We start from the raw sequence: 20,277 nt of genomic DNA on the forward strand, positions 1-20,277 counted from the left end.
TCTCTGTGTGCCTTTATTGCAGCAGGGACCACCCACACCTCACCCCTCAACACCCCCCCACTGGCCAAACCCCCACCCTGTGCCCCTGTCCCCAGCCGTGCTGGCAGGGGCCACATGGCAGCAGGGGATAGTCCCCACTGCCTCCTCCATCCTGTCCTGGAGGGTCAGAGCGTTGAGCATCTCCTGGAGCGGTGGATTCAGTGAGATGGTTGTGTCCTACAGCCTCCTCCTCACAGCCACAGCAGGGAGAAGCCCTGGCTGAGGCTGAGGCCGAGGTCACTGACAGTGAGAACCTGTGGGGATATTTTGGGGTACAGGCTTGGCAGGGGGAATGAGGAGCATCCTTTCCCCTACCAGCTCTGCTCCCCCTAAACCTCATCGTGTCAGGACAACCTGACACGGACCTGGGAGTCCTAACCCACCTCCTCAGCCACTGTCCCTGCAACAAGGGCTGGGGGAGAAGGGATGGACCCTCAGGACAGGGCACCCCAAGATGGGGCCATACCTGGTTGTCCAAGTAGGAGAAGGGCTTCTCCTGGCCGTTCAGGAGGACCTTGCTGGGCCGCTTGCTCACACCAAAGATGCTCAGGGTGTCAATGGTGGCCTCCTTGGCCTCGGTGCTGGCGTGAAGTACGGTGGAGGTGAAGACGTTCTGCATGAGGGGACGGGCATGAGCCTGAGGTGGCCAAGTGCCACGGGACTCCCCGCCTCTGCCCTCCCCACCACATCCCACCTGTGTGACGTTGAACACCAGGTAGGAGTAGCTGCCCTGCTCAAAGGTGTCCAGGCTCTCACCATCATCCCAGAAGAGGTCCCCCCAGGCAGTGGCACTTGAGGACAAGGCCACGATGAGGCGCAGGGGGTTCCCTCGCGTCACCTTGCTGGTGGTCCCTGGTTTCTAGGGTTCAAAGACACACGGGTGCTGTGGGACTGTGAGCAGCTGGGGTGGGGGTCTGGGACCTGAGGTGCTGGTGGGGACACACATGCTGTGAACAGCCCCCAGGGTGGTGACAGGTGGGTGCTCACCTGGGTGGGGAGGATGGCACCTTCCCGGACGTGCAGGTTGAGGTGCTCCAGAGGGGCCGACATCTTCAGCATCTCCCCACTGCTGTTCACCAAGGAGCCCTGGGCAGGCAGCGAGGGCACACGGGGGTCAGGGGCACGGCAGGGAGGAGCAGCCATCCCCACTCTTTCCTCCACCGGGGCTTGCTGGGCTCAGGTGTCTTCCCACCCACAGCCCCGATATAGTTAAGCAGAGACCACACAACCGCCAGCCACGTGCTGTTGTGCTCCTCACCGTGTAAAAGTCATACCACAGGCCTCGGGGGACATAGCCTGTGACCGAGTCCACCCCAGGCTCCAGCACTGGTGTCACCAGCAGGCTGCGGCCCCACAGGAACTGCCTGTCCAGCCCCAAGGTGGCCGCATCCTGGGGGAACCTGTGGTGGGATGGAGACACCACTTGGATCATCCGCTTATCCATGATCCAGACAAAGCATCTTCCCTGTGATGCTCTTACTCAAAGAACAAGGGCCGGGCGACTGTGTCCCCTTGCAGGTGGGCATGGTGGAAGAGGGTGTAGAGGAAGGGCAGGAGGGAGTAGCGGGTCAGCAGCACATCCTTCATGGCCGTCCTCGCCGCTGGGCTGAACACTGTCGGATCCTGGGCCTGGGGGGGGTTGCAGGGAGTCAGCAGCCACCCCACTCCCACCAGGTATCCCTGCTACTCCTCGGCCACCCACATCCCATACCCCCCCCCCCGGAACACCTCCCCCCAGGCACGCTGCCCTCCACCTTCTCGTTTTGGGTGTTGTGGTTGCGGGCGAAGGGATAGAAGGCACCGAGCTGCATCCAGCGGGTGCACAGCTCCTCCGAAGTGCTGCCAGAGAAACCACAGATGTCCGCCCCGACCAGAGGGATGCCAAAGAGGCTGAAGCTCAGCAGCCCTGAGGGCAGGGATGGTCAGCAAGGTGTAGGGAGTTTTGGAGACGTCTCCAAATAAAAAGCAGAAAGCTCCAATGGAGCTGGGGGTGCTGGCAGGGGGAGGTCTGCATGCAGCCCACTCCACCCACCTGGGATGGAGTAATACATGTCCTTCCACTGGCTCCGGTTGTCACCCAGCCAGTGCCCTGAGTACCGGCCCTGGCTGGGGAAGGTGGAGCGGGAGATGACAAAGGGACGCTTCCCCCGGATCTGGATCAAGGCGCTGGAAAGCAACATGGAGAGCTGGAGGCAGCACGTAAGAGCAGCCCCCCAGTAGTTCACCTTATCCCACAATGGTAGAAGGAGAGGTCCAGCCCCACCACAGCCCTGCAGTGCTGGAGTGTTGGCCCGAGTGGTACAGGGAAGGTGGGCCTTCCACCCATCCCTCCAGGAGTGCTGTTGGCTCCCCTTCTCTGCTGGTTTAATCCCATCCTGGACGCTGTGAGCAGCCAGAGCATCTCTCCTTTGGGTGAGCCACTCAGATCCTTGACCTTTTCTATTTAGCCTTGAGCAGCAGGGTTTTGTCCCATCCCATCCCTGGGCCAGCAGGAAGCAGGATGCTTGGGTACCTCGCTGTGGCTTTGGCTTCCATTAGCCCATAGAGGTTGTGGAGGTTGTAGTGCACTGAGACCTTCTGCTTCGCTGAGGCACACACTGTCCTTGCAGAGAGGGAATCTCCCAGCACAGCTGCCAGGAGGGAGAGCCCCTGTTGGCACATGGGGTGGGGGGGTCCAGGGGACACAGACCCCCACCATGCTTGCTGGCTCTGCGCTCAGGAGCCAGCCATCACTGCCAACACAGCACCAAAAGCTCACACAGATGGTCCCATCCCACACCCTGACATTACCCTGACAAGAGTGCAAGGCTTGGGCATGAATACCAACACACACAAGGACGGGTGGAGATGTGTGAATGGGAAATGTGACAGCTCTTAAAAATGGTTTTCTCCCCTAGCACTTGGTTGCCAGTGATCTCAAAGCATATGGTACCTACAGCTCCATACCTGGAGTGTAGGGTGGGCTGTCGAGTTCTCCCGGGGGGCAGCCATCTTTAGACCCATCCATGAAGTTGGATGGCTCATTCATGTCCTGTGCAAAGAAAATCATGGAGCATGTTCAAGGGAAAGGTTTGGGGAATTAGCAGATGAACCTGGAAAAGCCACATTTGATGGTCCTCCAGGACACACACTGGGTGCAAGCTGAGCTGCCAGCAGGAACTGACCCCGAGGCCAGGAGGGACTTACGATCCAGAGGCCATCGAAAGGCACATGGGCGTGGAAGCTCTGTAGGTTCTCCAACCACCACTGGTGTGTGTCTGGGTTGGAGAAGTCTGCAAAGGCAGTGGAGCCGGGCCAGACCTGAGGGGACACCACAAAACCACAGGTTCAGAAGGCAGGCAGCTTGTGGGGGGCTGTTGTGGGGAATGGGGTGCCATGAAGCTGTGAGACCCGGGGGTGAGATGGGCCATAAAACAGAAGATAAACCCATGCTGACTGCTTGAAGTTCTGTCTGGATGCAACATCCCTCCTGCCTCCCTGGTACCTCAGAGCCTTGGGATGTTGGGGACCCCTCTGCAGCCTGGGGGAGGGTGTGATTTTTCCACACTTTGCCTCACTTCAGGAATTTTGGCCGTTTCCTTTTTCCCCACATTTTCAGGATGTATTAAAAGCCCCCTCCTTGTAGAAGATGGAGAGCCAGTGGGAGCAAACAGCTGGGAAAGGCAGGGACAAACTGTGAGGAAACTGCACAGAGCAGATCCAGAGGTGTGTGTCCATCATGGACAACCTCCCCTTAACCCAGAAACAGGAAGGGAGAGAAATCAGATGACTCTCTTGGGCAGCACCACCAAGTCCAGTAAGCTCATATGACTTCCACAGGCAGGGGCTGGTTCCTGGGGCTGATGGAGATGCTGGGAGGTGACATGCAAGGCTGAGGGTTGAGCAAGACTCTGGCAATCATCCCAGAGAAGTCCTTCAGCTTGGCTTTCCCTCCAGCACAAGGGATGAAATCCCAACCCTGCTGTTGCACAAGTTCACAGGGATGGGATTTCCCCCTCCAGAGCTCCTCACCTGCCCAATGAGTGGCTGCCCTTGGGTGGTGTTGAGGAACAAGCCCCGTCTCAAACCTTCATCGAAAGGCCAGTAGGAGCCATGAGGTCTGGTGCTGCTGATGCCAGGATCCTGGGGATGGAACAAAGGGTCAGTGCCTTTCCCAACAGACCGTGGTCCCTTTCCCCTGCTGGGTCACTGTGATTCAGAGATGACAACCCAGATGGGGTCAGACAGAGCCCACACATGGTAGCTGATTCCCTCAAGGGGAACAGAAACTTGCTTGAACACTTCCAGGCATATTTTCTAAACTGTCACTTTTGCATGTCCCCAGAACCTATTAGGGCATTTTGAGGATGAGGGGACAAATGCAAGGAATCTTACGCTTGTGTAAGAAACATCAGGTCACAGCCAGTCTTGGCTACAATGTTTCCCCAACACCCTCCCAGTCCTACCACCCCAATCAAGTAGAACCCACATTCCCTTTCCTTGCAGAGAGAGGAAGGGAGATCACAGCCAGGTCATGAGTTCCTAGCACTCATGGGGATGTGGGAACACTGAAGCTGAGACCCACGAGTTGAACAGCCTGACCCACAGTTCCTCCATCCTTTCTCTGGTGGGGGATCCTTGTACTCCCACAGGAGACAGGAGCATAGCACAAGAACCGGGCCTTTGTCTCCACAGTCCCTGCATTAGGGGGATTCCCAGTGGCACTTTGCAGCTGCCTGCCCAGCACTGGGGACTGACAGCAGAAAAAAATCCCTGGTTCTGGGGGTGATCAGCTGGGACCACGAGCATCCCTTATGCCTCTGCCTTGCATTCCTGCTCCGCATCAGAGGCAGCAAAGAGGGAGAGGAGGGAGAGTACCAGGATCATAACGTAGCGCTGCCCATGCTTGTGGAGGTCTTCCACCAGTGAGGGGAGGGAAGTGAACTTCTGTGGATCTAAGGTGAAGTCCCGGTACCCATCCATGTAATCGATGTCATTCCATTGTGCATCCTGCAGGACAGAGACTCAGAGATGCCTGACAGAGTTTGGACCCACCCTCCCCAGGTCTGGTGGGTTACCTGGGGGATCTGGTAGTTCCTCATGGCTTTCACAGTCTGCCAGGTCTCGTTGCTGGATCCGTAGCCCCAGCGGCAGAGGTGGAAGCCGAGAGCCCAAAGGGGTGGCATGGCTGGGAAACCTGTGGCAGGAGAGCAGGAGCATGGATGAGGTGTTCTTAGACAACAGCAGCATCTCAAAAGTATGGGAAGGGAAGGGGAGAAGGAGGAAAAGGGATGACCACTGCCTCCTGATGTGCTGGGAAGGATGGGAGGAAGGATGGGAGTTGGATGGCTGGGGACAGCTTGTCACTCCCCAGCTGGGAGGCCAGAGGACAGTGCTGAATCTGGGGTGAGACAGGGATGGGGGTGTGGAGAAGGTGCCTGCAGATGGGGTGTGAGCACTTACCTATCACCTGCTGGTACTGCTGGATCACCATGTTGGGATCAGGCCCCAGGAAGATGTAAAAATCCAACACCCCCCCGATGGTCCTCCAGGTCAGGCCTGGAGCAGGCTGCAGTGCTACCTCTTTGCAAGGGGTAGAGGGGAGGGGGATGGAGAGGAAAGAGAAAAAGAGAGTGAGAACTGGGGAGGAACCTGTAGACCCCAACTGCCACAGCAGGGACCAGGCAGTGCCACTGGCAACACCCAGCCTCCAGCCCAGGAACGGGGAAATCCCTGCCTCACTTTCAGTGGATGCTAAAGGGGTATTTGGAGGCTGAAATCATCACAGTCAGGGGAGACTGCTGATTTACACGGGGGTAAAGTTCACTGTCTTAAAAATTTGCTCATTAAACCCCAAGTTGTGCCTTTCTCCCAGCTTCCACTTCAAGACCAAGCACATACAGAGCTTTCCTTCCCATCCTCCCCCAAAATCCCCTCTTAAGTGAACCAAGAGCTACTCGCACAAGCGAGCATGGAGGGGAGCAAGGGCTTTCCTGGAAAAGGCTTTTCCACACAAACAAGCCCTCACACAAACAAGCCCTCGAACCTTAGCTGGGGCAGCCGCACCTCCCCTGTGCTGGGCAGCGTGGCTGCAGCAAAGCCGAGCAGAGCCGGAGCCCCGGTGCCGGCAGCACCGGCCCAGCTGGGTGCCACGGGGAAGGCTGCTGGAAGGGACAGGTGGTCACCGGTGCCGTCCCCAAGGCTGCAGGACCCCACGGGAGCTGCTGTGTTATCAGCTGGCACCCAGGGGCGGGTCCCAGGGCCGCAGGTGTCGGAGCGCAGCTGGGAAGAGCGCGGGCGGCAGGCAGACAGCATCCCCGGCTGCACCGCGACACCGGGCCTGGGGGCAAGGACGTTTCGGGTGAAGGGGGAACAGGCACGGACCCGCAGGGGAGGGCCGTGCTTTTCCAACAGCAACTCGGCAGCTGGGCGTGTGGTTAAACTGCTCGGCAGTTGCTAAAGAGCCTCGCAGTAGCCAGGAAACAGATGGCTACGCTCAATAACGGAGCCATCAAACCACATCTTTCCCTTTTACGGCTTCCTCTCTCCCCAAGTTCCCGAACCAGCTGCTCTGGCAACTCCCATCTGTGCCCACCTGCTGGGTCACCCCCCGGGGACGAGCCAACCAGGGTCCCCTGGGACACCTTACCCATCGCGTTGCTGTTGAGGAGGAAAATCCCGTGAGCATCTCCACCCTCCTCCATCATCAGGTAGAAGGGATGAGCACCATAGAGGTTGAATGATTCCTACAAAGAGGATGTGTGAAAGCAGCTCCCAGAAAAAGGGGGAGAGCCCTGTGTCACCAGGGTGAATAAATAGAATTGCATCGGCTCCCACCACCTAAGCAGGCAGGTCAACCCCCCAGGGAGGACATGGCAAGGGATGAGGATGGTTTTGGAGCTGGTGCTGAAGGCCATGGAAGGCTGCTGCTTCTTCACAGCTCGGAGGCTGCTACTGAGCTGAGCTGAGTGAGGGGAAACCTCCTGCCTTGCTGCAACCTGTTGCACGTGTGGCAGGGTGGAGTGGAAAGCAGTTGGGGCTCTCAAGAGTGCCAAGAGCATTTTGCAATTGCTCTGAAATCCTGTCTGGTACATATCTGCCCATCAGTCTTGACCACCCCCAGCTCCTCCCAGTGCTGCTGCCCACCCCCCTGCCTTATTTTCCCACGGGCTCATCCAAGGTACTGAAGAGTGGTACCCCCATCCTCACCCCCTGCACCCCAAGAGGGAGGGGGGAGATGGTACCGTGGGAGAAACATCACGTGCCCACAGGGTGAGGGTGCTCCAGTCCAGGCTGTGCAGGAGGGTGCCACGGTGCTCCCCCAGCCCATAGAGGAACTGGGATGGGAGCAATGTGGATATCTGGAGAAACTGGTCAGCAAAGATCAAGGGGGCCACGGTGGTGTTGAGCCTGCCAAGGTGACACCAAGGGAGAGACAGAGTCAAGGAAGAATGCTGAGATCCATCTGGATCCATTTTTTTCCACTAACAACTGACCCCTTCCTTCTCAAAGCATCTCAGCAGCCAGCACAGCAGCATATGTCCTACCCAACATCCAGACCCAACTCCTTGGCCCAGGCAGCAAATTTGAGTCTAGCTGAGCCAGCCTGACCCAGTGTGGAGCAGCCTTGCCTTTGGCACCAGAAGTTTCCACCCAGGTTATTATTAAGGCAACACAGCAGTGGGATTTCTCAGCCTGTCATTGCTGATAAGTAGCTCCCAAGTAAGGGACAGACCATAGACAGCTGCAAACAGGAAGGTAGAGGAAAGGATGGGATCTCAAAACACCCTGGCCATACATCAACAAACATTGGTGCTCACCACCTGCTTAGTGTGGGCAAAGCCACAGAGGTGACTGAGACCAGTGCAGCAAAGTCACCTGCAGCCCTTTTCCACAAAAAGCCTGGAGCTGTGTGAGTCCCTATAGCTTGGACAACCAGGCAAACCCAAAAGTAAGATGAAACAGGCAAAGCTACAACTCTTTGGTGGCTCTTTCCCCAGGCCACCAGGTTCCCTCTTGGTAATGTGCCAAGGACCCATGTTGTTTGGCTGCTGTAGGACCTGGCAAGGAATGAGGGTGCTGAGAGTTCTTTTGAGAGCTGCTGATCCCACCCAGCCCTGCCACAGCCACAGCAAGCATGTGGCAAGCCCGTGGGGCTGAGAAGACTTGTGCTGCCACATCCCCATGTGAGCACCTCTGGAAATATGAACACAAAGAGGAAGTATAGGCTGGAAATCCCACAGTGCAGTTTTCCCTAAGAAAAAAACTTCCAGAAAGCATGCTGGAGCCTGTCTTGGGTGGGATGAGATTTCCCCCACCCGCTGTGGGATGTGGAAGTGGTAGGTTCTTACAGCACTGTCCCTGTTGCCCTGCGCCGCAACTGAACCCCAAAGGGGTCCCGAGAGAAGTCCAGGCTGTAGATGGGGTTTTCTGCTCTCTTTGTCACTCGAGGAATCTCGAGGGGAACCTCATACCGTGGGTTGGCTGCATCTGTTATCTGCAAGAGGAATAAAACATACTTTAAAGACCAGCAAACCAAGAGAGCAGAGAGTTGGAGAGGCCACTGGAGTACAGTAGCTGCCAGACTTGGCCTGAGCAGCGGGATGGCCACCTAAGGGATGAAGGGTGCAGGGGTACAAAGAAACAAGGTCACAAGCTCTGGAGGACAGCCAGCAGGGAGCTCACCTTGATGTGAAGCCGTGTGTCTGTCTCAAACTCCACGTCCAACCTCAGTATCTCGATGTCCCGAGGGTAATAGGCCTTCTCCCTCCTCACCAGCAGCCCCACCATGCCCAGCGCTGTCTGGTTGAGGCTCTCCAGGGTGTAGCTGGGGAAGTCAGGGGGGTAGAAGCACCAGGGCACCCCCCGCTTGCCCTCTGCTGGTGGGGAGGTCTCGATGAAGCAGCATCCCCGGCTTTCACAGAGCTCCTGGGTCACCACCACGTGCCGTTCTGGGTAGCAGTCAAAGCGGTGGCTTTCGGGTGCCAGGAGACACTTGGGGGGCAGAGCAGTTCCGGGCCAGCCCCCTGATACTTGCCGCAGCACCCAGACCGTGATGGCACTCAGTAGTACAGCAGCCAACAGCAGCCCACTTCCCACCCACCACGGGGCCAGCTTCTCATGGCTGGTGGGTGTTGAGCCAGCCCCTTCCTCTTCCTCCACCCGGCAGGACACCGGCTGTGGGGTCGTCAGCTTCTGGTACGACTTCATTGTCCTGGCGCTGGAGCGAGGAGGAGATAGGGGCAGGTATGAAGGAGTAGAATGGGGAAAGCTTGCTGAGCTTCAGGAACAGCTCCTCTGCTCCTGACACCTGCAGTTCAGGCAGACCCTGCCCGCCTCTGCCAACCCTGGCACCTTGCACCGGGATGTCTACGCCCTTGGCTTAGATCCACGCAGTGAACTCACTCAGCACAGGGTGGCTTTGCCAGGGTCGGGTGGTCCTGACGCTGCTGGCATGTGAGGAGATGCTGCCACCCAACTCTCCTACAGCCCCAAGGGACAAAGCACCACCCGCCTGAACCCCGCCTGCTCTCAGGGTGTGGCAGAGCTGGCCCACAAGGTGTTTTTCCCAGGTCTGAATTTATGGACTGCAGCGTTTCTGGAAACTGCAAGCAAACCCGAGCTCCCTCCCTCTGCCCACAGGAGCAGAGCCACGGTGCTGGGAGGCTCCCAGGTGCAGAGCATCCTCTGCTCTGAGCATCCTCCACTCTCCTCTGAGCATCCCCTGACAGCGCCCAAAGCCCTGAGTCAGAGGTTTTAGCTCTGGGGATGGCTGGGAATATGCCATCAGTCTTTGCCTCCCACTGATAAAATCTGATTTTAAAGACATGTCCCGGGCTGTAAGCAAAAGAGACCCTCACTCTCCTGCTGAGTGCAGGGAGCAATCTCAGCACCTTCAATAAGAGACACAACTTTCTTCTCGCCATCTTCTGCCCAAGCCACGGGTACTCCGACCCCACTCACTTCCACCCTGCCCCTTACAAAACGGTGTCCCTTTAAAAGCAGATTTTGTTCCCTGACAGCCTTTCTTCGGCTTCAGCACCAAAATGGCTCAACGTGCTTTGGCCCGGCCCTGAAGCCATCCCGGAGCAGTGCCTCAGCCTCCCACCATCACGGGGGGCTTCCCCATGCGTGGGTGGCTGCGCCCACCCGCCCAGCACCGTTGCCCCCCGCGTGCCAACCCCGGGGACCTCGGCACGCCACCATGCACCCCTGTCCATGCGGGGCCGCCTGGAGATGTCACCCCGCAGCGGTGGCATTCGGGAGGGAGGATGGGGGGAGGACTCATACAGGCAGAGCGTGCAGCCGGGGGGTCCCCAGCCCGCCGAGGGGTGGCACCGCGCCCCGGGACCCCCCTGCCCGGCCTGCCTGGGTCCCGCTCCGGGCATGCCAGGCGCTTACATACACGTGTCTCCTCTTGACATTGTGGCTGCGGGCAGGCAGCGGGCTGCAGGCAGCAGGAAGGGCTCCCGGCCGCTGCAGCGCTGCCTGCTCCGCCGTAAAAACCTGACAAGAAGCCCAGCTCCTACCACGCCTCTCTAGTAGAGGCGCCCGAAGACACTCCTCAGCGCCTCTCTCCCTTGCTCTGTGGGTTTTGTTTGACTGTTTGTTTGTTTGTTTTGACCCACACTCAATGCTGTTCCAAAGTGCTGAAGTGGAGAATATGGGAATTAAATTATTTTTTTAGGTTTTCCCCAGCCCAGATGCATGCAAAGGCTCAAAACGCAGGGTATTTATCACAGAACCCCAGACTGGTTTGGTTTGGAAGGGACCTTAAAGATCATCCAGTCCAAACCCCCCTGCCGTGGGCAGGGATGCCTCCCACTAGACCAGGTTGCTCCAAGCCTCATCCAGCCTGACCTTGAACCTTCCAAGCATGGGGCAGCCACAGCTCTGCTGGGCAGCCTGGGCCAGGGTGACACCACACTCACACTAAAGAATTTCTTCCTAATGGCTAATCTAAATCTCCTCTCTGTCAGTTTGAAACCATTTCCTCTTGTTCTACCACTCCATATCCTTGTAAAGAGTCCCTCCCCAGATTTCCCGTAGCTCCTTCCAGTACCAGAAGGATGCTACGAGGTCTCTCTTGAGCCTTCTCTCCTCCAAGGTGAACAATCGGAACTCTTAACACCTCTACCTTTCATTTTAGGGCTGTAGCACTTTACCCAAAATAGCGTGAACGAGGTGTCAGTGCTGAATCCTTCACTGTTGCTCTGGGGGGTCATGAAGCTGGACAGCAACAGGTGGGTTAGATCCACAAAACCCCACACTTCCCAAAGCAAAGCTCTTTTTCCATCCAGGTTTTCACCAAAGATCCTTTATGCCATGCACTCCTGTTCAACTTAATAACAAGTGTATGTAATTACATGCACCCTGCCTAGGCTTTCCCACTCTTGGGGGACTGGAGAGCTGGTCACTGTTTACTAGTGAAGGCCACTGCAGTCTAAAGGTCAGCAGCAAAGGACAACAGACCTTTGGAGCAAAGTTGCTTGCCCCAGGGAATGAAAACCAAACCTAAGAGCTGTTGTGAACAACACCATTCACTCAGAAACAGAATTTCAGGTAACAAAACACACGCACACCCATGCCACATGTCATCTGCCACATCCATGTTATTGCCAAGACAGGGGAAAATAACCTGGTGAGTTCTGGTGAGCCCCATGTGTGGGGCTGTCCCCATGGAAGGTGTGGCTCCCACCCACTGTGCAGCCAGCCCATCCCTTCTAGCCTTGGGGACCACCACCTCAGGGAGAAGCCTCAGGGAGAAGCCATGGATGATGTGTTCACTCCTGGTTATTATAACATGGAGCATGGAGGCAGGTGGACATGGGTGGACCCAAGGTTCCCACCACCAGCACCCTTCTCTTTGCTTGTCTTGGCTTTTTGAGCCACCAGAACCCCCAGTGGACATAAAGGAGATCTGGAGGCAAACCTCAGAGGTGTGAGTGGGGACCACAGAGATGGGCGAAATCTGCCCTCCAAATCTGCCTGAGCTTGCCCCATTCTGGTGCCTGGGGCAGGTTTTCAGCCAGATGCTGCAAATCTGGGAGAGGTGAAGGCCAACATTGTTGCAGCCACACCGGATGGCAGCTTCCAGCCATCAGCTGTTGAGCTTTAAGCAGACTCTTCATCTGCAATAAAGAAAAGGGGGTTCTTAATAGCAGGAAGGTGCATCTGCTCAAGCCTCTTTTTAGCAAGGGCTTGCTCCAGCCACAAGGGCCTGGGGGGCTGTGCCAGGCATAGGGTTCTCCAAGTTTCACAGCTCATGTTTTGTGAAGGGAGCAGTGAAAGCCAAATTCTTACTCAAAACCTCAACTACGGCCCTTAGTTCTGCTCCCATGAGGATATTTGCCCCTAAGGCTTGAAAACACAAACTGCAAAGGACTGACACAGACTTTCTAACATAATTACAGTCAAAAAAAGAATCAAAAGGAGCCTGGTTTCAGTGGAGGCAGCTGGGCTTAGTCAACCACCCATATTACTACATTTTTTGGATCATCATTGCTGGATGTTCTTGGGGTCTGAAGCGCCGCTCACACCTTTGAGGTCAGGATGTTGTGTTAGCAGCTCTTGCAGCTGCACAAAGACCAAGGACTGGGCACAGCATCTGTCTCTGGAGCAGGATTTGGCACTGCAGCAGCATTCGGGGAGCCCCGGGACCCCACGGCCACACTGTGCCTCCTCCATAGGGGCTGCTCCACGCAAGAGGGAGAAGGGCCAGCAGGGACCCGGGAGAACCAGGTGATGGGAAGGGGGTGACCTGGGGACAGGGAGCATGGTTTGGCGGGGAGAGCTCGGCGATGGGGGATCTGGGGACAGCCCGATCACGGGCGCAGGGTTGGCGGGGAGAGCTCGGCGATGGGGAGGGGACGGTCTGGGGACATCCCGGCGACGGCCGCGGGAGGGGGACAGCAAGAGCCGAGCCATGGGTAAAGGGCGTGCAGGGACAACGGGGCGATGGGGAGGGGTCCCGAGTGGCGGTGCTCGGCTGTGCACCGGGCGGGAGAGGTGTGGGTGGGGGGGTGGGTGGGGAGGTCAGAAGGGGTGGGGGCGGCTCCGTGAGGGCGGTGTCGAGGCCCCACCCCCTTCCCCGCGCCCTTCCCCATGAATGAACCGCGCGGGCGTGGCCGCCGTGACGCGTGGCCCGGGGGGCGTGTCCGGGCGGGGTGACGCGCGGCGTGACGCGCCATGCCGGAAGCGGCGGGGGCGCTGGTTGGTCGGCGGCGCGGCGGGGGGGAGGGGGCCGCCCCGCGCTTGTTGTTGTCCGCGGGACTCGCTGGCAGGGAGGGAGGGAACCGCGCAGCGACCCCGACGCCGCCGCCGCTGCCACCGCCTCCCTCCGCCGCCGCCCCCCTTCTCCTCCTCCCGGTGCCGCCGCTGCCGCCGCCGCCCCACGCCGCCGCCCCCGCCCCGGGCGCGCGCGCGCGCTCCCGCCGGCACGCAGGTGAGGACCCACCCGGGAGCGGAGGGGCGGGGGTGTCGGGGGGCGGCGGGGGGGCAGAGGGGGGTGTCGGAGCGGCAAGGAGTGGGGTGGGGAGGCCGCGCGTGTTGCCGGTGATTGGGGCGGAGGGGTGAGGGGGACACACGCACATACACGCACACAAACACACACACGCGCGCGTCTGGGCCCGGTCCGGCTGGGTCCGGTCGGGTCCGGTTGGGCGGGGCGGCGGAGGTAAAAGTGCTGAGTCACCACGGCGCCGGGCACGTGGTGCCGCCGCCGCCCCTCGCACCGGGCCGGGCCGGGCCGGGCTGCGCGCACGTGGGCACCGGCGAGAGGCGAGGTGGGGGGCGTCGGGGAGGCGATCCCCACCTCTGCCCTCGGTCCGGACCCACCGGGACCGCCCGGGGAGCGGCGGGGGCTCGGCGGGACCCCGCGGTCCTACTTCCCCACTGTCTCCAACCCCGCGCCCGTTCAGTCACCCGTGGGACGGGGCTGGCGGTTCCCCCCGCACCCCCGGGGGCTCGGGAACATCTCGGGAGGAGCCGGCGGGTCCGCGCCGGGATGATGCTTTCTGTTCTCTTGTTATTATTTTTATAAAAACACCCCCCATGCCCCCCCAAGGCTGAGCGCGCAGCCTGCTTCTGCCTTTGAATGGTTCTTAAAATATATGTGAGGAAACCTGTTGTGACGCCGCGCGCTCCGCCGCCTAAAAATAGCAGCTTTTGTAGTACGCAGGGAGCCGGGGTGCAGCCGGTGCCCGGCAGCGCGGTAACAGCGTGCGGCGGTCACCGGGCGTGGTGGTGGCCTCGGCGGGACGCTCCGCACCCCGGGTTATCGGGCGGGAGCAGCTGCCGGTGGGAAACGCCGGCGGGGCTCTGGGCTCCCCATGGGATGGGCTGGGGGGGGGGTCAGGGCTGCGGTGGGGAGTGGGGGTTATCTCCCCCGAGCACTGCTGCTTTTTGTTTTGGTGGGAGAGGCGCGTGTGTTCGGGGTGTCCCCCCCCCCGAGCTGGTGGGAGGGATACGTGTGTAGAGGGGAGCCCTGAAAATGGGGCGCTGTGTGGCCACCCCGGGACGTGCCGGTGGGAGGAAAGGGGATGGTGACATTCTGGGAGCGGGTGCTGCTGTGTGACTGTCAGGTGGGTGTGGGTTGGTTTGGGGGGTTTAGTCAGAAATGGGGTGGGTGGGGGAACCCCTCTTCCCAGCTTCCAGTGAGGGCGGTGGCATAAGTTGGGGAAACAGAATGGTTTGGGTTGGAAGGGATCTTAAAGATCATATAGTTCCAACCTCCAACATCCAGGCCGTGAGCGAGGGGAGCTGAGCTCTCAGATCTGTCATGTTTTGTTTGAGAAAAACCTCCTTCCTCCTCCTCTTCCTCAGGCTGAGAGCCCGCTCCCCTCCCTCGTGGGCTGCTCCGTGGAGGATTTCTTTTACAGACTCTGCCGAAAGCAGGCCATGAGGTCTGAAATTAGGAACGAGCCCCCTTTGGGCAAAGTTGTTACAGAAAAGGGAAAGGCCTCCATTTTCACTTTCACCTGCCACCCCCTCCTTCTCACTCAGCGTAATCCTGAAGCTGAGTGGAGACTGGGGGAAACGAGTAAGAGGAAAGCATTCCCCCGGAAAGTTGCCCGCCCTTTTCTTGCACTTTCAGTCTGTGTGAAGCCTGTCCGTGGAGGAGCTCAGCCCTGCACCGACACGTTGTTCCTTGATACTGTCAGGGTTTTAGCAGCAAATGAGTTTACCTTGTGGTTTTCCTCACTGACGACACGGGTGCACGCGTTCCTCCGCTTTTCCTTCTCTCCTTCCGTGTGTTCGCCGTGCTGCCTGCCCTGCCAGGAGCCTTCCCCGTGCAGTCACTTCCTAGAGGTGATGGACGCCGCCGTTGCCCAATGACAGCACACAAGGCTGCTCCGAGTTAACTCTGCTCTTACCCGACAGAGGTGCCGGCTGTCCGGCAGCAACGGAGTGATTGCCTCAAGATTTGGGGCATGTGGTGTCTTTCACTGTCAGGACACCCTGCCTGCTTCTGCAAGCTCTGAGCTTGTCAGGGCTTTGTACAGGAGCTGTGTGAAATGTTCCTGGTTTTATTACACCAGGCTCATACCCTGTTTTGCAAGTGTTTCTGAACCTGAGGCAGAAATTTGTTAGCTTTTATTTATTATTTATTTTTATTTTGCTTGCCTGTCAAGGACAGTGTGCTTTGTCATGTTTTATCTCATTTCTGCACCGTCGCCCATCTTGGCAATCTGTTGCAGCAAGGAGTTCAGTACCGCTGTGTGCCTCCTGCAAGGGAAAAATACAGATCAGCCCGATACGCTCTTACTTCCATCAACACTGGAAGATGATTAATGGCGTGGAATGTGCTGCAGAACTTGGTATTGAAAATCTCTAGCTGTGCGAGATGTTTGGGAAGCAAAGAAAGGACAGCTGGGAGCGCTGGCCCCCGCGGCAGTCGGGGTTTGTGGGATAAGCTTGCTCACTGATCATTTTTGTAAACATCCAGCTGTGAAATACTTGAGCAGCGCTAGCACTTTCAATTATCAGGAACTTTCAGGCTCAGCACCCTGTAGAGATGAACAGGCAGTTTCCACTTCTGCCCTAGCTATTGTTTCAGGCTATCGTCAAACTCAGGCAGAGTCTTCCAAGGATGAAGCAAGCACAAAGTGATGCAGCCTTCTGTGACCATCAGCACAAGAACTTTGGGGGGTAAAGGCAATCGTGAGAGTGGTCACCGTGCCACTAAGGTCCTGAGCAGAGGGACAGGTTGCGTGGTGAATCTGACTGATTTGCAGTGTTGCAGGACTCAGTAGGGCCATGCTGTTATGTTCCATTATTAGCTGATGTCTGACTTGGTGGCTGGCACGTGGGGTCAGAAGCAGTGATGTTAGGAATCCCAGTTCTGTCCTGGGATCCATCTGTGTGTCCAAGCAAGTTATTTGTTGCTTGGTGGCTCAGCTTGGCTGTCTGGGTCAGATGCATCTCTGAGCTAGTGAAGCTGAGGTGTAATTCCAGTGTAGCTCTGTCACTGCATTTTAAAAGTGTGTGATGGAAAATGTGCTGTGTGCTTGTCAGTACCAGAGCTGTCTGCTGCATGCCTTTCCCCTTCGGACCCCTCCTCCGTGAATTCTCTGAGGTGACATACAAGCATACCCTCCTGGTACTCCGTATCCCCTGCTCCCTAACCACAGGCTCTCTGCAACATCTGACTAGGTTGTTTACCAGACCACTGAAGACTGTCTGATCCCTGTCCAGGCTTCCCCAGAGAGTGCCTCAGAGAGCTGTGTCCTGGCAGCTCTCAAATGTGCTCTGAAGGTTCTTGAGTCTCCTCTTTGCTGCTGGATGCTGGTTCCGATCCATAAGGGAAATGGAAAGCTGGCCAGCTGGGCAAAGGCTGTGTGGAGCTCCTTTAGAACAGTAAACAGTGACTCACCCCCTCCTTGTGTCTTCTCTCTCTTCATGTCAAATATATTGCCTCGCATATGCTTCTACTCTCTGATTCACTCCATCAGCCGGTCCCTCCCTGCTCTCATTACAAATGAGTGACAAGCGTCAGTCTGCCTTACAGGATGTGTGAAGTCTGTCAGAGCAGGAGAATGGCTTTTTGAATGATGGGAAGAGGGATGGTGCTCTGCCTGCCATGCTGCAATGTGCTGGGAATCCGTGTCATGCCTCCGAGTGGCAGAGGCACCGCCACGAAGATTTAAGCATCTGTATCTCTCCTCACCTGCCAGCTCTGATGTTTTTCGTGGTAGGCACATCCATTTGGCTAGCGCTCTGGAGCTGGGAATAAGTTGTGGATAAAGGAAAAATTTGGGTGACTTGGCTAAAACGTCTGCCTGGGAATTCAGTCACTGCCTTTGGGAATGAGAGAGTGTTCCCTGTGCAACTGTTGGTGTTGAATTGATGGCAGCGATCCCCATCGCTGCTTGAACCTTGCGCTGTTTTTCTGCCCCCTGGAAGTCGTCGCTGGCCTGACTGAAGGTGAGGGTTGCATGTTTTCAGTTTGCTGTCCTTGTCAGAGGATGGAAGCTAAGCACCATGCAGGGCTGTCTGCCAGGCACTCATGTTCTGGCCAGGGTTGTCTTTCAGCGTAAGAATGAGCTTTAAAATTCGAGTTCATCCATAGTTGGGTGTCAGCAGTGACTTTATAGTAATTCCTTAATGTGTAACATGCTTTGAAAGCCCTGTAGCGTGGAAAGTCTGAAATCTCATTCTGGCATGTTTTCTTTCTTAATTGCAAGCCTTGTGTGGAAAGCTCTGTCTTACCTCTGCCCGTGTCAGGCTTCCTGCCATCTTCCCCTTTCAAAGCAGAGGAACTGGGGATCTCTGGATCATCCAAGCCGAGACCGTCAGGCTTGGAATGTCAGCCAAAGACCTCCACGTTTTTGGGAGGATGCTGCAGGAGGCATAGGAGTCGGCTGAAAGAGGGAGAGGGCGTTGGCAAAGCTGTCAATGGGTAACTTTATTGCAGAATTACAACGGCTCTTTATGTAACCCACAGTCAAAACACTTGCTTTAAATACAAGCGTGGAGCTGCTCTGGAAAAGCCTTTGCCCCTTACAGTTGGTGAATTACTACCCGCCGCTTTATTTATGTGTGGTTCAAAGTGTGTCCTACTGCTTACAGAGCAGACATGTAATGCAGTCCTTGTTCCAAAAAGCTGAGCTCCTAATTTTAGATGTGATGCAGCAAACGCAATTAAGAAAAGAAGGGCAGAAATAGGGTAAAGACTAAAAGGGTTCCAATAATCAAATTGCAGGCAGGGTCCCAGAAGACCCCCATGTGATGTGTTTAGGGTACACTGTTGGATATGACTTGTTTGGAGGATGGTTTAGGATTTTGTTGTGGGGTTTTGCCTCCTAACTGTGGGCGATGCTGTCTGATTTTAGTTGCCTGTCGTCGGAAGCTGAATAGTCCCAAGCAGTCCTGGTGCGAAGGATATTGTAGGTGGGGTGGGGGGATGGAGCAGGAGGCCCCTGAGGACTGTTGGTGAGGGTTGAGGGTGGTGTTGTTTTGGTTTTGAGCAGAGCCTGGACCACACCTGTGGGTTCACCTAGTGCAGAGGTAAGACTCACCCTGGCACTTGTGTCTGAGTGTGAGACTTGAGCCTGTTTGAGTGTTTCTACCTGCAAATCCTGCCCTTAGGGTCACGGCAGACCCCCATTTCCCACCCTTGTTTGAAGAGGGCCTGGTGTGACAATTGCTGATGGTTCCCTGAACCTTCTTGTTCGTCTCTGTGCCAGCAGCAGCAGCCCTGGCTTGTTGCTGCTGGTGCAGTGGGACACATCACAGCCCATGTTGGAGGATGCTGGCCCATCCAATGGGCTTTGGTGGGCTGGAGGAGACAGGCTTGCAGCACAGGACCCTGTACCCCGTGTGAAGGCATCCATGCCCTCCGCCGAGGAATGTGCAGGGTAAGGCGATGTTCCTTTGGCAACATGGAGCAACAGGTGACCAGAAGGGGGTTTGGCACATGGAACCGGAACCGCTCTTGGAGGGTGACAGGCACTGACCCCCACCAAAGACACCCTCACCCCCTTGGCTTTTGTTTTTTCCCCCCTACTTTTACATTTCTTTCCATCTCCCCGTGGCCAAGCGCAGTCAGTTTTTCCACCGGCTGGCGTAGCGAGCGCTTTGAAGGCGGGCTGGGTGAGGATCAAAAGGGCTTCTGAGCAATGGGTGGGTGTGACGGGTCTGTCCCCGGCCTCCCCCTCCTTTTTTTGCCTTTCCTTTTCCGGTTTTAGCACCGCGGAGCAGCCGCCAGCGGGACGGCAGCGGCAGCGTGCCCCTTTCCTTGTAGGGATGGGGGCGGCGAGGGAGGGGGCGGGTTGGGGGGGGGGTGAGGGGTGGAGGATGCCGAGGGAAGGAAGAGTTTCTGATGCTGTGGGAATGTGAGCTCTCCAACTCTGTAAACAGCTGGTGACTCACTGCATAACTATGGCACCAACTGCCTGCGCGCCCGCGGCGCTGGGCCTCGGCAGGGAGGGGGCTGCCGGCCGCTTCCTTTACCCACTGCCAGCGCCTCTGCTCTCCTGAACTCGCCGGGACCGTTTGGCCGAGAGACGAGGAGCTTTTTCCTTCCTCCTCCTCCCTGCTAAGCGCCTACATCAGCGCCTCCGGTCTGGAGGTAGGGGTGGGTGGGCGGCAAACGCCCGGCGTGGAGGGGAAGCGATGGACGGCGAAAAGGGCAACGCTGGGGGATGAAGAGATGCTTGTGGTCGCAGGGGATCCTGCCCACCCGCCTGCCTGCAAAACACACCCGGTGTGGCAGCAGCCTGAGGTCAGGCGCGTCCCCTGTCCCTCGGAGGCAGCTGCCGGGGACTGGGACTTGGTCCCCTGCCCGGTGCCCGGCCCGCTCCGGTGGCCCCGGTGAGACAGGGGCTGCTGGAGATGTGCCCAGGGTGGGGTTCGGTGCCGGAGGAGGAGAGGAGGGAAGGACTCAGTGAAGCTCTAGAAAATGCAGCGCACACCAGTTGCTGTAAGTGGTCCATTCATCACGGAGCATCTTGGCTTGTGCGCTGTGCGGCTGTCCTTGTCCCTCCTCCAGACATGGAGAGCTGTGCTGTCTCGGGCTTAAAAATAGAGGAGGTGCCTAAATATGCTCCCCAATATCTAGGATAATATCTCGCGGCTTTGCACTTATGAGATTATTATTTTCTTCCCCTGCTCCCCCTCCTCCCTCCTTTCATCTTGATTTTTACCTAAGTGGTGTGATGATGAGGTGTCTTGACTGATAAATTCAAGTGACAGCAGCACGGGCTGAGCCAGCACCTTCACCTACACAGTTTCCGCTGGTCCCCACACCCCACCTTTGCA

At 57.4% G+C, this 20,277-nt stretch overlaps 2 protein-coding genes across 10 annotated transcripts in view; one reads left to right on the forward strand and one right to left on the reverse strand.

Moving 5' to 3' along the window:
* Positions 1 to 15,327, reverse strand: LOC139804132 (lysosomal alpha-glucosidase-like). 4 transcript variants are annotated; one of them, XM_071760979.1, is made up of 20 exons: positions 15,204 to 15,327; positions 8,704 to 9,238; positions 8,370 to 8,515; positions 7,263 to 7,428; positions 6,668 to 6,764; positions 5,482 to 5,601; positions 5,097 to 5,215; positions 4,897 to 5,028; positions 4,051 to 4,161; positions 3,226 to 3,339; positions 2,986 to 3,070; positions 2,552 to 2,669; positions 2,072 to 2,205; positions 1,794 to 1,945; positions 1,520 to 1,668; positions 1,298 to 1,439; positions 1,027 to 1,125; positions 734 to 898; positions 506 to 652; positions 1 to 293 (listed from the first exon to the last, which is right to left on the reverse strand). In XM_071760979.1, exons 2-20 carry the CDS (start codon positions 9,226 to 9,228, stop codon positions 231 to 233), a joined length of 2,784 nt encoding a protein of 927 aa, XP_071617080.1. In that variant the 5' UTR covers positions 9,229 to 9,238; positions 15,204 to 15,327; the 3' UTR covers positions 1 to 230. The 4 variants fall into 4 exon arrangements, with proteins under 4 accessions (XP_071617080.1, XP_071617078.1, XP_071617082.1 ...); XM_071760977.1 differs by lacking the exon at positions 15,204 to 15,327 and adding an exon at positions 10,309 to 10,518; XM_071760981.1 differs by lacking the exon at positions 15,204 to 15,327 and adding an exon at positions 10,424 to 10,506.
* The window catches only part of MAFK (MAF bZIP transcription factor K), a 14,792-nt gene continuing 7,734 nt past the window's right edge, over positions 13,220 to 20,277 (forward strand). For 2 of the 6 annotated variants that reach the window (XR_011729282.1, XM_071760986.1), the window contains exon 1: positions 13,220 to 13,462. Coding sequence is in view for 1 of the 6 variants with exons in the window: in XM_071760987.1 (XP_071617088.1) it covers positions 19,852 to 19,939 (88 nt within the window). In the remaining 5 variants the exon portion in view is untranslated. Of the gene's footprint in view, positions 13,463 to 14,246; positions 14,601 to 17,213; positions 17,443 to 19,341; positions 19,589 to 19,614; positions 19,940 to 20,277 lie in introns of those variants that run through there. The other 4 variants (XM_071760992.1, XM_071760988.1, XM_071760991.1 and 1 more) reach the window with 4 other exon arrangements.

The sequence above is a fragment of the Heliangelus exortis genome, chromosome 17 (assembly GCF_036169615.1).
Source record: "Heliangelus exortis chromosome 17, bHelExo1.hap1, whole genome shotgun sequence".
Taxonomy (NCBI): Eukaryota; Metazoa; Chordata; class Aves; order Apodiformes; family Trochilidae; genus Heliangelus; species Heliangelus exortis.